Raw genomic sequence first — 15,276 nt, 5'->3', positions numbered from 1 at the left:
CTTCAAGCGCAGGGGGCCTCAAGGAAACTTCCAGGGTGGGGGAACTTTCTATTGATTCTGATGTTGTTTACACTATTGTATGCAATTAGCAAAATTTTCAAACTGAGCATTTAAACCTTGTGAATTTAAAACAAGCAAGCAAGCAAGCCAAGATAATTGTTTCTGTAAGTTCTATGGTCACATGAGAAGAGTATGTATTCCCTGTTTGTAAAGTATAAAGTATACACACATACACACACTTGATTACTGACAATACAAATTCCTTCTTGAGCATTCAATCAGAATAGGTCCTAAAACTAGAAGAGGTGAAGGTGAAAACTTTGCAGAGTAGGAAGTTGCACAACAAAATACCTCTCTGTTCTTCATAAATATTTAGTTTTAAGATTAAAAGAAACAAAGGAGTCTGTTATCTAAGAGTCAAGAAAAATAGAAATATCTCTGTACACATAGACCTGTTTATAGAGAAAAATACAAACATTTTTTTAAATGTCCTAAAGTTGAAATGTAATTCATTTATCCCACTTGTAAAGAGAAAACAAATAGGTAGGGAACCTGAGTTTAGGTTTCAGATACTGACAGAGCCGGGACTCACCTCTGGGGCTCCGTCCTTGAAGCTCTCGCTGTACGTGCTGTCCGGAGTGCTGCGCTGGTCATCCTTGAGGTAGGCGCTATGGCTGGCCATGGGGGACACGCCGTACTGAGGCTGTTCAAAGATAACCACACGCTGCTCCTCACCATCTCCCCGGGAATAGTGCACAGGTGGGGCCATGAAAACCGGTGTGAAATCTTCAGCTTTCACCACCGTGATTCCTGACACAGGGAGAATGGCCGGGCTCTCGGGGACGTTTGTGCTGTACTGTTCCCGTTTTGAATTCTCCAGGTGATCTTGATTTAGGGAAAGGTTCACTGGAACAGTCTTTAGGACCTGCACTCGGTTTTCTCCTCCACTCAAATTACTCTGGGCTTCACTGGTGCCAAGACAGTTTCTGTGTTTAAACACACACACACACACCCCAAACATGACAGAATTAGAAAAATCACCATTTTGCAACTCATAATAAAATAATTGAGCAGGCAATAATCAGTGGGTGTTAATGCCAGTAAGGGAAAATTTGATGGCAAACTTTACAATGGAATGCAATAGATCTTTGCATCACTAGAATTAGGACAATTACACAAGTATGTGTTCTGGTGTCAGGCAATCAGGCCCACATATGAAGTGCAATTGCCAAAAAAAAAAAGAAAATTACCCTAAATCCAAGCAAGCCTTTATATTTAACCTCCAGCTCTCAGGATATACAGCAGGCTAGAAGACTAACTTAAACTATATCAAAAAGAAACTGTCATACAAAATCAGAATGTAGCACACTTACTGACCTGGTTTCTTCAATAAGTCAGAGGCATGAAAAAAGAAAAAAGGATAGGAGGTTTGTTCTAGATTAAGAGATTTAAAAGACACAACAATCAAATATGATGATTAGATCTTCTTTAGATCCTGATCTGAAAAACCAGAGGCGTTTATGAGGCAATGGGATTTCTGAGGTAACTGAGTGTGGACCAGGAGTTAGGTGATATTAAGGAAGTCTTGCTAATTTAGTTAGGTGTGATAATGATTTTGAGATTATGTAATAAAATGTCCTTGTTGGTTTAGAGATACAAATCAGAAGTAGTTAGAGGTGAAATGACATGATGTCAAGAACTTACTTTAAATACTATTGCCATAAAAAAAGAAGGGAAGAGAAAAGGTAGTCATAAGCAGGTGTCACAAAAGTTATCATTGCTGAACCTGGAAGATAGGAGGGGCATTTAGAAGCCATTATACTATCTTCTGTACTTCGGGTTGGGTGTCAAAACTTTCAAAAGAAAACATTTTTCAACAGGTGTTTTTAAAAAGGCAGCGGCAGGACAATAATAAGGGAGGGGAGACAATTTTTCACTGTTTTGTGGGCTAAATTCCTTGCAGGAAAAATAAGATATCGAGAATTTATCATTAACTGAGAAATTGAGAAATAACATGACCTCATTGATATCCTTAGCATTGAATTACTTTCAGGGCTTAGGGAAGTGGTATAACTGGGCTTATGTAAAACAAGATCTCTCAGTTTTCAGATCTCCTGGCTGGCACAAGACAAAGGAGAGGATTTGGAAAATTAATTCTTGCCAGGCTAGATGAAATACTTTCATTTATTCTACAGAATTCTGGGAGAGAGCAGAAACAAAGAGAAACTTGTTCATGGAAGAGCACTATTGACAGCAAAATGATTTTACTAGCAGAGTCCCTATGGTCAGTAACATTTGAAGCCTCCTCTCACTTGCTTATGGCTTATTCTGAGCAATAGGAGAGCAAGTACATGTTTTGCAGGGAGCTCCATCTCCAATGTCTGCTTTTTTTTAATTAGCATGTGCTTTCTGGAGTTTACTGGCATCTCTCATTGAGAGAAATATTTGAATAAAATCTCTTCTTCCAAGAATTGAGCTCTGCTGGCTCCTCTCTGTAAAGGAAGTCCACTAGCCCCTGAGCTTGCCTAATGCTCAGGCAGGACTTGGCATTTTTATCTTTGATTTTTCAGATAAAACTTCAAAGTAAGGCATGAGGAAAGAATGGCTCCACATGAACAAAGCCAACAGAAAAATATCTAAACTGCTTGAAGTGTGTCACAGACCTGTGGAAACCATTCTAGAAAAGAACCCTTTAAAGAATAAAATTGCAAGTCCTCAAACATTCTGGCTTTAAGTAACAATGGGCTTTCATGACCAAATCAATACAATGAGTCTGTTTATAAGACACAGTGAAAATTCAGAAATTAAGATTAATCTGAGTACAGTTAGCTGGATGATGATGCCAAAACCAAGACCAGCCATTGATATCAGCAGTTCCTAAACTCCATTGCTTAGAACATTGTATGGAATGTTAATAGGTGTTCCTCAAAGAAGGGAGTCCATGATAAAGTCAGTATTAAAACAAAAGATCCATTGCCATAACAAAACCAGCCTAGGTGGATCACAAACATCATGAATGTCCCCGTTTAATTGTAAACCAGATTTCCTAAAGTCATTTCACCCCAGATACCTCTAGATTAACTGTTAGTACTTGAGGATAATGCATTGCAAATTGGGTATAGAAGGATTGGTCTACATGGATTAGCTACCAAAGCGAGTATCCAGTTTCTATTCCTCTAGGCTTTGCACAGCACAGACTTATTGTCCTTGCCAAAATACTCAGTTAGACAACTCCACTATGGTGAGAGTTCATGTCAGGTCAAATTTCTTAGTTCTTTAATTCCTGTGAAACACATGGGTTCTAAACAAGAAACACAAATCAAAATATTTTGGGCATACTTATACACAAACAAACAAGCGAACTATAGAGCTGCATCAATCTAGTCAAACCCTTATTACTTAACAGATTCAGCACCATCCTATACTGAAAACTGTGCCTCTGTAGAATGGCACTAGCTTTAGGAGCCAAAGACATCATGCCAGAGAACAGAAAGACATCCAGAAAGTGAATGACTAGAACGAAGTAAGAATTTTTGTAAGATACTGATTCACCTGCAATAGAATTTAAAATTGAACCAAATATTTTAAGACAAGCAATGCAATGCTAAGAATGGTGCATTAAATATACTTTTAAAAAAATCTGGACTGTCATTGAGACTCCGTTATTTTTCCAAGTATCAACTTCTGTATATAAACAGTTGTAATGATATCATGAGAGCACATGGCACCTTAATTTCTGAATCCACAGCAGATCAAATGATATCCTGCCAAATTACACTCAACCAGAAGTCTACTAAGTCATAATTATTCTATACAAAGTGGTTTTGTCTACACGTCATTGCCAGTTTTTTAACAGTGCTCTGCTGAAATCACAAAAATAACCATTCAAATACAATGAACATCTGTCACTCTTTAAAGTTGTTTTAAAAGATTCTTTAACAAAAAAATGGTCTCTTTTGCTTATTATGAGTCAGAGCACATATCTTAGACCCGTTCTTTCCCTTGACCCTTCTATGGTTACTGATAGAGGACTTAGCAGACAGTGCATGCTTAGTTTAATAAATGCAGGATAGAGAAAAAGTTACAGGACCTAAAGAGTGTCAGCCTCTTTCTCTCTGTTATCACTGCTGCCAGCTAGGGCCCAGGGCCCCAGGGCAATGTGGAGCATCAGAAGATTCCCTCAGAACTGCAAATCAGATACACCAGCAGAGGGTGATGCACAGCCCAGGGCTGCTGGTTGGTGGGTGGCCCCTGCTGCCAGTCACATAACAAGATCATTATGTCATAAGCAGGCTCTCAGGGCCAGGTAAGACCCTGACACATGTGCTAGAAGGGATTTCATTTCTCCTGGCTTCATGATTCCATGTGAAAGAACCTCCAATAAAAAGCACTATGGTTTCTCCCCATTCCTCTGCAGGGGAGAGAGAAATTTGGTGAGTTTGGGGGAGGTAGCTGAGCAAGGTGATTCATCCTTTCTGGTTTCCTTTATGTCTGGATCATCCTGGCCACAGAGAAGGGACACTCCAGTCACCCCTGCCATACCACAAATGGCCTGTCCCTTCAGGCAGGCCTGAAGTCCTGCCTGGGTCTGGAGGAGTAAATGTATTGAAGTCAGGAATTGAAATATTGCAAACTGCAGATTCAAAATCACCATCTCTATTTGGCTAAATCAGAAATAAAACTGATTTCTTTTTCCTTTTCCATTTTAATCTGTATGTGTCTTGTTTTGCAATTGGTTTTAATGCAGGATTTCAGGAAAGGGGTGTAACATAATGATCTCCTAATATTTCTCGCCACGGCACCCTCACAGTGTCTGCTGCTATCCAGGTCCCTCTGCCAGCTGCCTCCCTTGTCTGAGGAACAGCCCAGATTCTTTTCCCTCATCAAATCCATCTTCAAGCATCTCACACCCTCGAGGGCTTGATTGCAATCATGCAGCCATGGGACTGATCAGGAAAGTTCACATTAGCAGTGAGCTCCCTGCCAGTGTTTCACCTCTAACTCAAGATTTGCAGCCCCCTTGGAGGTGGGTCTAAGAAAAGCCTGTTGATGAACCTCTGAATGCACAACCAAAAAACTCAATTTTCTCTCCCTACTGAGAAGTCCAGTTTGGCTTCAGACTCCAAAAGAGAGAGAGAGGAGACTAAGTTTCTTGACCCCATCTTTCCTCAAGAACAAAGACTATGGCTTAATACTATTGTTTTAAAAAAACATAGAAAAAGAGTTATTTTGGGAGCCAGGCATATTCTTCTACATAACACCATACCTTTTATCCTGGTCTTCTTGGCTGTCACTTGCTTTGCTTACAGAAAGCAACCTCTTGTCTCGAGGAACCTGGAAACATCACCAACCATCAGTCAGACTTATGTAGATGCAGCTGTGACTACGTGCAGAGCTAGAAACCAGCGTAAGCCAAGCAACTGAAATGGAATGCTCCCCAGGAAAAGGGGGTCAATTTTCTATAGGCAGGAGATGGCTGAATGTGAGCAGTTTGAGTGGCACTAGCAGTGATCAGACAGAAAGGAGTGATGATAAATGGAAGTTCACATCAACCATGATTCTCCTGTGCCCTGCTGACATAGCAACTCCTCCTGGACCAGGACCTCCCAGGCTTGCCCCACCTTGGGAGTGCATGAGGGGGAAGGGGCACCATGAGTGGAAGCTTAATCTGGAATCTGTGTTCTGGAGCAGACAGAAAACATCTTGAGTTTACAAGCACCCTGTTAAGGAACAGGGACTGACCCTCCACCCTGATGAGAGATTTCAGGTACTGACAGGGAGGGCAGCAAACTGGGAAAGGGGCTGCCCTATCTAGTGGGGAACAAGCATCTGCTACACCCGGCCATCCTTTCACCACCCTCCCTACAGAGTTCATTGACTTGCTCCCGAAATTTTTCTTCTAATGCACTTTTACTATTGTCTTCACAACCGTAATGCCAACACACTACCTGAAAGATTATGGAAAAAGTACTATTTGATTTCATGACATTAAATTTGGCAATGATTTCTTAGATAAGACACCAAAGGCATAGGCAACAAAAGAAAAAAAATAGACAAGCTGGACTTCATCAAAATGAAAAACTTGTGCATCAAGTGATACTATCAATAGCATAAAAAGGCAACCCATGGAATGGGAGAAAATATTTGCAAATCAAAAATCTGGTAAGGATTGCTACCCAGAATATATAAAGGACTCCTAAAACTCAACAATAACAATAAAAAACCCAACTTAAAAAATTAGCAAATGGCTTGAGTGGACATTTCTCCAAAGAAGATATATAAATAGTGAATAAGCACAAAAAAAGATGGTCAATAACACTAATCATTAGGAAAATGCAAATCATATCTACAATGAGATATACCATATATCCATTAGCATGGCTACTATCAAAAAATTAGAAAATAACAATGTTGGTGAGGACATGCAGAAGTGGATGCTTGTGCATTGTTGGTGGGAATGTAAAATGGTGCAGGCACTGTAGAAAAGAGTATAAAAATTCCTCAAAACATTAAACAGAGAATTACCATATGATCCAGCATAGAGGACTTTTCCTCTACTCTCTTAGGCATTGTTATCAGGGTCTGTGAATTACACTGACAAAAGACAGATTAATTGGAGAAAAGCATATAAATGTGGTCTTATTTTAATATTCTTACATGGCATGGGACACTTCACAGAAAAGAAATGAAAACCCCAAAGAAACAGAGACTTGAGGGTTTATATATCATCTTAATAAAGGGCGATAAATTGTGGAGAAGTGACTAGACAAAAGAAAAGGTTTTGGGCTCCTATAGGGCAGTAAATGGTGTGAAAGTGACTAGGAACTACATAGAGCAAAATAATGGAAGATAGGATTATTTTAATAAGGTTATTTTGCACAGACTCATCTTAGTGTCAACTCCTACCCCCGGTGATAAAAATGTTCTCTCCTTCCTGTACTGGCAGGGCATCTCTCTCCTAGAAGTGAGAATACTCACTCAAAGGATATGTTCATTTTTAATTTTCATAGATATTGGCAAATTGCTATCTATGAATGATGCACCAATTCACACTCTTACTGGCGGAAAGTTTCCCAAGCTCTGGTCAGTAGTAGGTTACCTAATCTTTGGCACTCTGAGAGATGACAAAATGGCATTTTGGTATGGTTTTAACTTGCATTTTACTTGATATAAGTGAACTGAGCATCTTTTCATATGTTTAAGAGCCATTTGTATTCTGTTGCTGTCCCAATTTTTTGTCAGTTTTCTATTGGATTTATCTTTACTTTATTGACTTACAGTGAAATTGCCCTTTGCACTATAAGTAACAAAATTTTCCCCCACTTTATTATTTGTCTATTGCTTTTCTGTGTTTATTTTGTGCATGGGGGATGAGAGGTGTGGCCATGAAGACTCATATTGAAATACTGTACACTTAAATTTCAGATGGATCAAAGAAATATTCATTAAAAAAAAAACCATAGTGTTCTAGAAGAAACCGTGGAAGAGTTTTTGTTTTTTAGTTTCAGAAGAGTGAGGGCCTTTCTAAGGATAACTTAAAACCCCAAAAAGACTAATAAAATTGACTAAATGAAAATAAAAAATGTCTTCATGGCAACCTATGAAGTACTAACCCTGAGTATCTTAGAATATGACCTTATTTGGAAATAGAACCCTTGCAGATATAATCAGTTAAGTTAAAACGAGGTCATATTAGATAGGGTGGGCCCTTAATCCAACATGACAGGCATCTTTATAAGAAGAGAAGAGACAGAGAGACAGAAACACAAGGGAAGCGCCCCTTCGGTGGAGGCAGGGACTGGAGTGCTGGAGCCAGAAGCCAAGAAACTCCACAGATTTCCACGGACCTGAAGCCAGTAGAAAGGGAAAAATATGATCTCCCCTACAGGTTTCAGAGGGAGCATGACCCTGCTGATACGTTGATTTCAGATTTTCTAGCTTCCAGAACTGTGTAACAATAAAATTCTGTTGTTTTAAGACAAAAAAAAAAAAAAAGAGAGAGAGGAAAGGAAGGAAGAAAGGAGGGAGGGAAGGAAGGAAGAACTGAAGGAAGGAAGGAAGGAAGGAAGGAAGGAAGGAAGGAAGGAAGGAAGGGAGGGAGGGAGGGAGGGAGGGAGGGAGGAAGGAAGGAGGGAGGGAGGGAAGGAAGGAAGCTCATTTCCTATCACCTAATCACCCTAAAGCAGCACAGCTCACTTATGCGTCTCTGTCATAGTTTCCAAACATGGTAGTAGTAGGTTTGGATTTGTTTGTTTGTTTGTTTGTTTTGCTACATCTCCTGATCTTCCTTCTAGCCAAACTCCTTTGCACCTAAAAATGCAGCTTTTACTATTTTGATATAAAAAAAGCCTTTATTGAAAGCAACCGTCTTCTGGATTCCTCCAGCAAGTCTTACAGTCTCTACTCACCTGAGTATGTGTGCGAGTGAAGGCAGCTGGATGAGAGAAGCAACAGGGCAGGGTGGCTAAGTCAAGACCGACACCTGACTGGGTTTGAATCTCAACTCTACCACTGACTAAACTCTGCCTCACTGTCCTCATCTGTAAAATAGGTATAATGGTAGTCTTATTTAAATGAATTAGTTTTTTAAAAAACACTTAGAATGTCTGGCACTTTGTAAGTATTTGTCAAATAAAAATAAATAAATTTTAAGTCCTTCATTCACATGTCAGTGTTGAGCATCTACACTGTACCAGGCTTTATTAAGTGCTAGATAGAAATGAGATGAATACAGCATAGATCCTATCATCAACTAAAGATGACAGATAAACATAAAATTTCAATATCCAGTAAACTCATGCTCACATCATTATTCATAATAGCCAAAAGGTGTAAACAAGCCAAATGTCCATCAAAGATGAATGAATAAACAAAAGTGATATACACATACAACAGAATGTTTTTAGCCTTAAGAATGAAATTCTGATACATGCTATAGTATGGACCTTGAAGACATTTATGCTAAATCCCATGGGACTTAAATCCATTCACTTCCCTGTGGATGTCTGCCTCCTGGCTCAGCCTCCAACATCTCTTGCCTGGACTGCTGCATCAGCCTCTTAACTAGTCTCTCTGCTCCTTCACTTACTTTCAGCAAATCCATTCTGGATTCATTAAGAAGATACACAGTGATCTTAAAAATGTTAAGTCAGGTCCCATTATGTTCTTATTTAAAACTTCAGTGCTTCTCCAGGCTAACTTATGAGCATGCTTTGAGTCCCATCTGAATGTCCATATGCAAGATTAGCTTATCATCTCCATGACTGTCCACCTTATGCGTGGTTATGTCTCAAGGACTGGAAATGTAGTGGGTCTTTAATAAATACTCATTGAAAGAATGAATCAGTCAAAATGTCCTGGAAATGGCAGAAACAAAGAAGTAAAAGAAATAGGGATTTCAAATATCAAGGTATGTTAGCAACTCCCAAAGACTCATGGAAGTGAATGTTACTGCTGCCAAAATGGACCGGTTGGAGCTCTAAGCAGACTGCACAGGCTATGTTGCTGGGCACGATATGACAGAGGTGGTTATTAACCTTGGGTTTGCTCCCATCTGGCCACAAACATGATTCACAAACATGAATGCTGTTTGCCTTTGGCTTCCCAAAGACCTCTTTAGGGAGACTAAGGCCTCTGAACTCAGGCTCTTCTCTTGAGTCTACAGCTATATTACTATCTATCAGACATCCCTACCTGGACATCCTATAGCAATCAAATTCAACATACAACTGTCTTTCTCCCTAAAACCTTTCTCCTGTGCTCCCTGCCTTGATTAGTCCAGGAATCATCTTAGACACCCTGGTTCTGGTTATGGGATCCCTCTAATTCACACATCACACACGCACACACACAAACACATACATCCACACACTGTCAGTTGACAACTTTTATTCAAACTAATACTTAATGATTTCCTGAGCATACTGTTTTGTCTCTGCTTAGTGTCTATTTTGGTGGCTTACTTAGGGTGAACCTCACACATGCTGATTCAGAGAGTGCCCACCACCAGGTCTCACCTCGGGTCGCCATCATTTCTTCATGTGGACAATTGCAATGGACTGCTCGCTGGATTCTCTGCCCATAACTGCCTCTCTCTGCTGCAATATGTGTAAATCACTTCTCCAGTTTAGCAGGCCTCTGTTCAAAATTCCTCAATGATGCCAGATAGTCTGATTAAGCTCTCCTGAATTTTCTATAATTTATATGTATAAGCTTAAAATGAAAAGCTGATTTTTAAAAAACATTTTAAAAGTTTATGAATATTTATTGTCATTTATTCACTTATTCATCTAGTAAAAAGCAAGGCTGTGCACCTTTTGGGAGAATAAATCCCAGCCCACCAGCCTGGTCTCTTCCAGAGGGAGCCACTGCCTTCCTGACCAATCTTGACTGCCCATCCTCCTCTGCTACCTGCACAGTTCAGCGAGACTGACTACTTGCGTTTCACTGAGTGCATCCTGGAGTTTGATACCGCACGTTTTCCCATCTCTTATTCCCTTTGCCTGGAATGCTTTTCCCTTCCTCTGTCTACCTGACAAACTTCCCTCTGCCTTCAGGCGGACTAGGCATTGCTTCCTCTGGAAAGCCTGGACTCTCCCTTAACAGCACTTACCACCAGGCATTGTGATTCTAGGTTTATTGGACTGTGTCTGACCTGGACTGCGGCCTCTTGAAGGTCTTAAACTGGGTCTCCTATGTCTTTGGATATCCACCCCCACAGTTATCACTATTGCTAGAAGGTCACAGCTACTTGGTGATTATTTGTTGGATAGATGGATGGATGGATGGATGGATGGATGGATGGATGGACAGATGGACAGATGGATAAATAGATGACTGTATAGATAAACAACCAACAAATTGGTTTCCAGTAGTACCTGGTCAACAGAACAGATGAGAACCAACTGGCCAGAGAAGTATAATATCTTAGAGCTGGAATCAAAATCTCCCTTGGGGAAAATAAAGATAAAGTAAGTCGAATCACTTTTAAAAATAACTAATGGAATCTGTCAACTTTTTCTGTCATGCCCAAAGTTCACCAAAAGGTCAAACTTTACTTTGGAGCTACTAATGGTAAGCAGCTTGAACTGGATAAAAACTGAGCTTATATCTGGGCCCCTAAATGATGAGATTTTAGCAATTTGGCTTTTTAAATAAAAAAAAAAAGACACTGTTTAATAAGCTCCAAATGTATGTATTTAAAATTTGAGCCCATTTTTAAATGGGCTCAAAAAAGGGCATTTTTAATGGTAGACAGCATTATGGACTGAATTGTTTCCCTGCAAAGTTCATATGTTGGAGCCCTAATCCCCGATGTGATGGTATTTGGAGTTAGGGAGGAATTAAGGTTAAATGAGGTTGTAAGGGTGGAACCCTAATTCAATAGGACTGACATGCTTCTAAGAAAAGGAAGAAACACCAGGAATATACACACACACAGAGGAGGCCATGCGAGGACACAGCAGGAAGGCAGCCTTCTGCAAGCCAGCCACGAAGAGAGGCCGCACCAGAAACCAGACTCACCAGCACCTTGATCTTGGACTTCAGTTTCCAGAACTGTGAGAAAATAAATTTCTATTGTGTAAGTTCCCCTACTATGTGGTGTTCCTGTGTGGTAGCCCAAGCAGACTAATACAGACACAGTGTAATAGAGTGGGTATTAGGAAATGTACAGAATTGGCTTTCAGTAAATCTCAATTGCTTGAACTATAAAATATAAAACTTGATGGGCTTCACTGCAGTGATCCTGTGTGACAGTTTAAAACGTAGGTGAAAAGACTTTGAAATGTATAATGTATTATACCAAGAGATGTCTTTGCAGTGTCCAAGGACAGGACACCATTTCTTGAGCCTACTGTGTGTCACACACATTCCTCTCTCTGACAAAGCCCACTAGAGTCCCTGAGGGGCAGTACACTTCAACCTTAGGAGTAAGGAAAAATGGTATACTTTACAAAAAGAACCAATTAGCACTTTCCAAAAGTCTATAAAATTTAAGTGATTATGTGGCAGAGACTGTTACAATAATTTGACTTCCCAACATTTATACTAAAAAAAATAGTTGCTTTTTTCATTCACATTTTACTTCAGAAATAAGATCTATCTTCAAAGTAGACTTTACTTTGTTTAATACCAGCATATATGAGCTGTGATCATCAGAAGGCTAAGGCCTAAAATGATCATTTAGACATTGTTTTTGGAAACAAGACTAATTATTTAATGTTTAAAGTGTTTCAAGCAAAAATATAGTAAAGTTTGTGTGAAATAAAAAGAGCCATGTAATCCTAGTACTAAGTCTATTAGTAACTCTACTAGTGCAGTCTCAAAAAACATTTTATTTAAAACATTTCATTTTAAACTTCCTTAATAAATTAATCCTGGAAAATATTAATTTCATAGATAGAGTTATATACTTGGCTAAAAAATTGAATGTTATATAAATTCCCTTCTCTGCACCTCAAAATACTTACAGAAATCAATATTTCAACTTTCTCTTCAATATGAAAAACGTGCGAGAAGTAATCTAGGTACCATGGTTACTAATAATTATCCTCTGAACCTATGGGAAATACATTGCTTTCATAAATTACTAATTATTTTTTGTTTTGAGGTATGTCTCTCTTGTTCATTAATACAAAGAAAAAAATTATATTCCTTGAAAATACATCAACATATTTCCTCAAAGCCTTATAAGACTATTAACTAACATACTAGTTTAATCAGTTACAAAAGTTACAAAAGGAAGTTACAATGACCCAAGAGATTGTATCAGGGTCGTTTTAATGATGGGAGAACTTTAGAAAGCATGAAAACTCTGCTTTAGGACAGAGACAGGAAACTACACGACTTGTAAAAGTAGAGACGACCAGCAGGAAACAGGAAGACAATAGAAAGCGTAGATGGAAGCTTACTGAATAGGAAAATTGTTCCTCTTGGGTCACCTCCTAATGATGGAGGGAGAAGGAGAGGCAGGGATTCAGTTCTTATTTTAAAATAAAAGAGTTTGCTGTGCCCAACCAGCAAAATAAGCACAGCCATTCGCACTTTTGGTGCCAGTTCCCAACATAAGGCAATGGCGTTTACAATTAAAGCAGGCAATAAATCTCCTCAATCAGTAAATACCTGTTGATTTTTTACCCTTCACTGGTTCTAAGGGAGCGGGTCATACCAGATAATAGTCCTTTCTAGTTGAGTAAGACTATTGTTTCTTGTTTGAGTTCCTAAAATACTCCTATTTTGGAAGGACTGCTTGGCAGGCATTTTATAATGTAAGTGAATCACATTAATTTTGTTTTAAGAGTTTTTCCAAATTAATATTTAGAACCCATCAAAACAGTGGAAACAGTTAGGGTTATAACAAAATCCAGTTTTGGAATTGCTGCAACAGTCCACCACAAAAGCATTCATTGGAATATTCCTTTTAAAACTGCAAAAGTCTAGAAACCCAGAATGTTTCTTATAAAATGGAAAATCTGAAAGCAACCTAAATGCCCCAAAACCAAGCAATGACTAAATCATGGTCCAGCCACACAATGTGATGTTCTTCATTCAACAAAGATCGTAAAGGGAAAACAGCAGCAAGGAAGTATTTGAAAAATAACACAAAGCGGGATTATATGTAGGTAATAGGTATGCAGGTGAAGAGAGCACACAGAAACAATTCCCCAACATGAGCACTTCCAGTGACTGGGTGGTGATATGTGCTGCACAGGTGGGGGAGAGCAGGGAGGCAGTGAGAACAGGAGGCTGAATTCACAGCGAGTGTGGAATTACTATTATTTCTCTGCCCTCTTCCCAGTAGCAGGGGAGCCCCTGGCGCAGGCAGGGAGGGAGGGAGGGCTGCAGGATCACCTTGTAGTAGTCATATAGCAGGCCCAGCGCAGCAGCACTGTCCTCGTCCCCATTGATACTCATCATCGCCTTGGTGGCGGCCGTCAGGGGATTCTCCAAATACGACTTCCAGGCTTCATCTTCGCTGGTGTAGGCTCTTCGGGTATTGAAGGGAGGGTCACTGGGCATGGGCACTAAAGCCACCAGACGTTTATTACTGTGAATGCAAGAGAAATGTGACGCTCATTATCAGACAAACATTCCTTTCCCTATTAAGAGTATACATTATTTGGTTAATTTGTACATCCCAAGAATGGAGAAGGGAAGCATAACCAGGGCGATGGCCACATTGCACTTATAAAGCCCCTGATTAAATTTTCCACCATCTATGAGAAGTAATAATCATCTTCAAAGGTTGGGTAAGTTTGTAAGTTGCTCTCCTTCAGACTTAGTTTTCCATATCCAGTCATTCTAGGAGACAAATCATTTTATTTGACTGTTCTTTATTAGTGAATATTAGACTAATTCTGGGAGGGAGCAGGTTTCATTTAACTCTCTGAGTTCTAATTATAAATGTGTATGAAACATTAAATGTAATCAATATGTTAGTGATTATTCAAAACTCTTCTAATTTAATCTACATTTGAAATTGCTAGCAAACTATAGACCAAATCAAGTCCCTTTAAGTAAAAACGGCAATATAAGCTACTTTGAAAACAAGGCATATTTTGGATAATCCTACATAATAAGGATACAAAACAACAGTAATGAGATAGACTTTATATGTGAATCCTGTGTTGCCACAGAATACTACTATATTTAAATGAGAAACTACAGGTAATACAATCATCATGGAGAGTGAAGAAAGTATCTGGAAAAGTTTCAGTGGAGACAGAAAGGGGTTGGAGGCATTTATTAATTTTAACCAAGCAAATTTGGGTAAAGGAGCACTTGGCAAGACAATTTCATAAGGAGGATGTGACAGTGACTCAAACACCCAAAGACCATAACAGTCCCCAGCAGCTCCGGGGCCGGGACCCCAGCTTCAGTAAAGGACCCTAGGGAGGCTCTGACAGTTGTCTTGGGGTCTCTTTGGCATGTTCGTTGAAGTGGAAACAAAAGGTAACAATGAGATACTGTATTTCAACAAACCACTTGCCATTTATAACAACATGACATGGCCAAGTGACAGGACTGGGGAAGGCAACATTTACACTGATCAATGGATCAATGGAAATTCAGCCACCCAGGGCTTTCCATGGTCCTGCCATTCTAAAAGAGGTCCCCTTCTGCTGACTCTTCTGCTGAACCTTCCAAAGGAGGAAGGTCTCTTAGTTCATTTTGTGATGGAGAATTGGTATGAGTTCTCAACAGAGACTGTGTTAAGCACCCTTTATATGGTGCCATGTGTTGGTGTGAGGTCAGAATACGACACTGTCTTTGGTA

At 39.5% G+C, this 15,276-nt stretch overlaps 1 protein-coding gene across 6 annotated transcripts in view; it reads right to left on the bottom strand.

The window, feature by feature from the left end:
• The window catches only part of GRHL2 (grainyhead like transcription factor 2), a 136,704-nt gene that overhangs the window by 88,362 nt on the left and 33,066 nt on the right, over positions 1–15,276 (bottom strand). For all 6 annotated transcript variants that reach the window (XM_017651745.3, XM_073229907.1, XM_017651744.3 and 3 more), the window contains 3 exons: positions 13,852–14,047; positions 5,267–5,334; positions 593–986 (listed from right to left, as the gene is read on the bottom strand). In XM_017651745.3, coding sequence (XP_017507234.3) covers positions 593–986; positions 5,267–5,334; positions 13,852–14,047 — 658 coding nt within the window. The remainder of the gene's footprint in view (positions 1–592; positions 987–5,266; positions 5,335–13,851; positions 14,048–15,276) is intronic.

The sequence above is a fragment of the Manis javanica genome, chromosome 2 (assembly GCF_040802235.1).
Source record: "Manis javanica isolate MJ-LG chromosome 2, MJ_LKY, whole genome shotgun sequence".
In the NCBI taxonomy this organism is placed as follows: Eukaryota; Metazoa; Chordata; class Mammalia; order Pholidota; family Manidae; genus Manis; species Manis javanica.
This window is presented reverse-complemented; position numbering and strand designations above follow the sequence as displayed.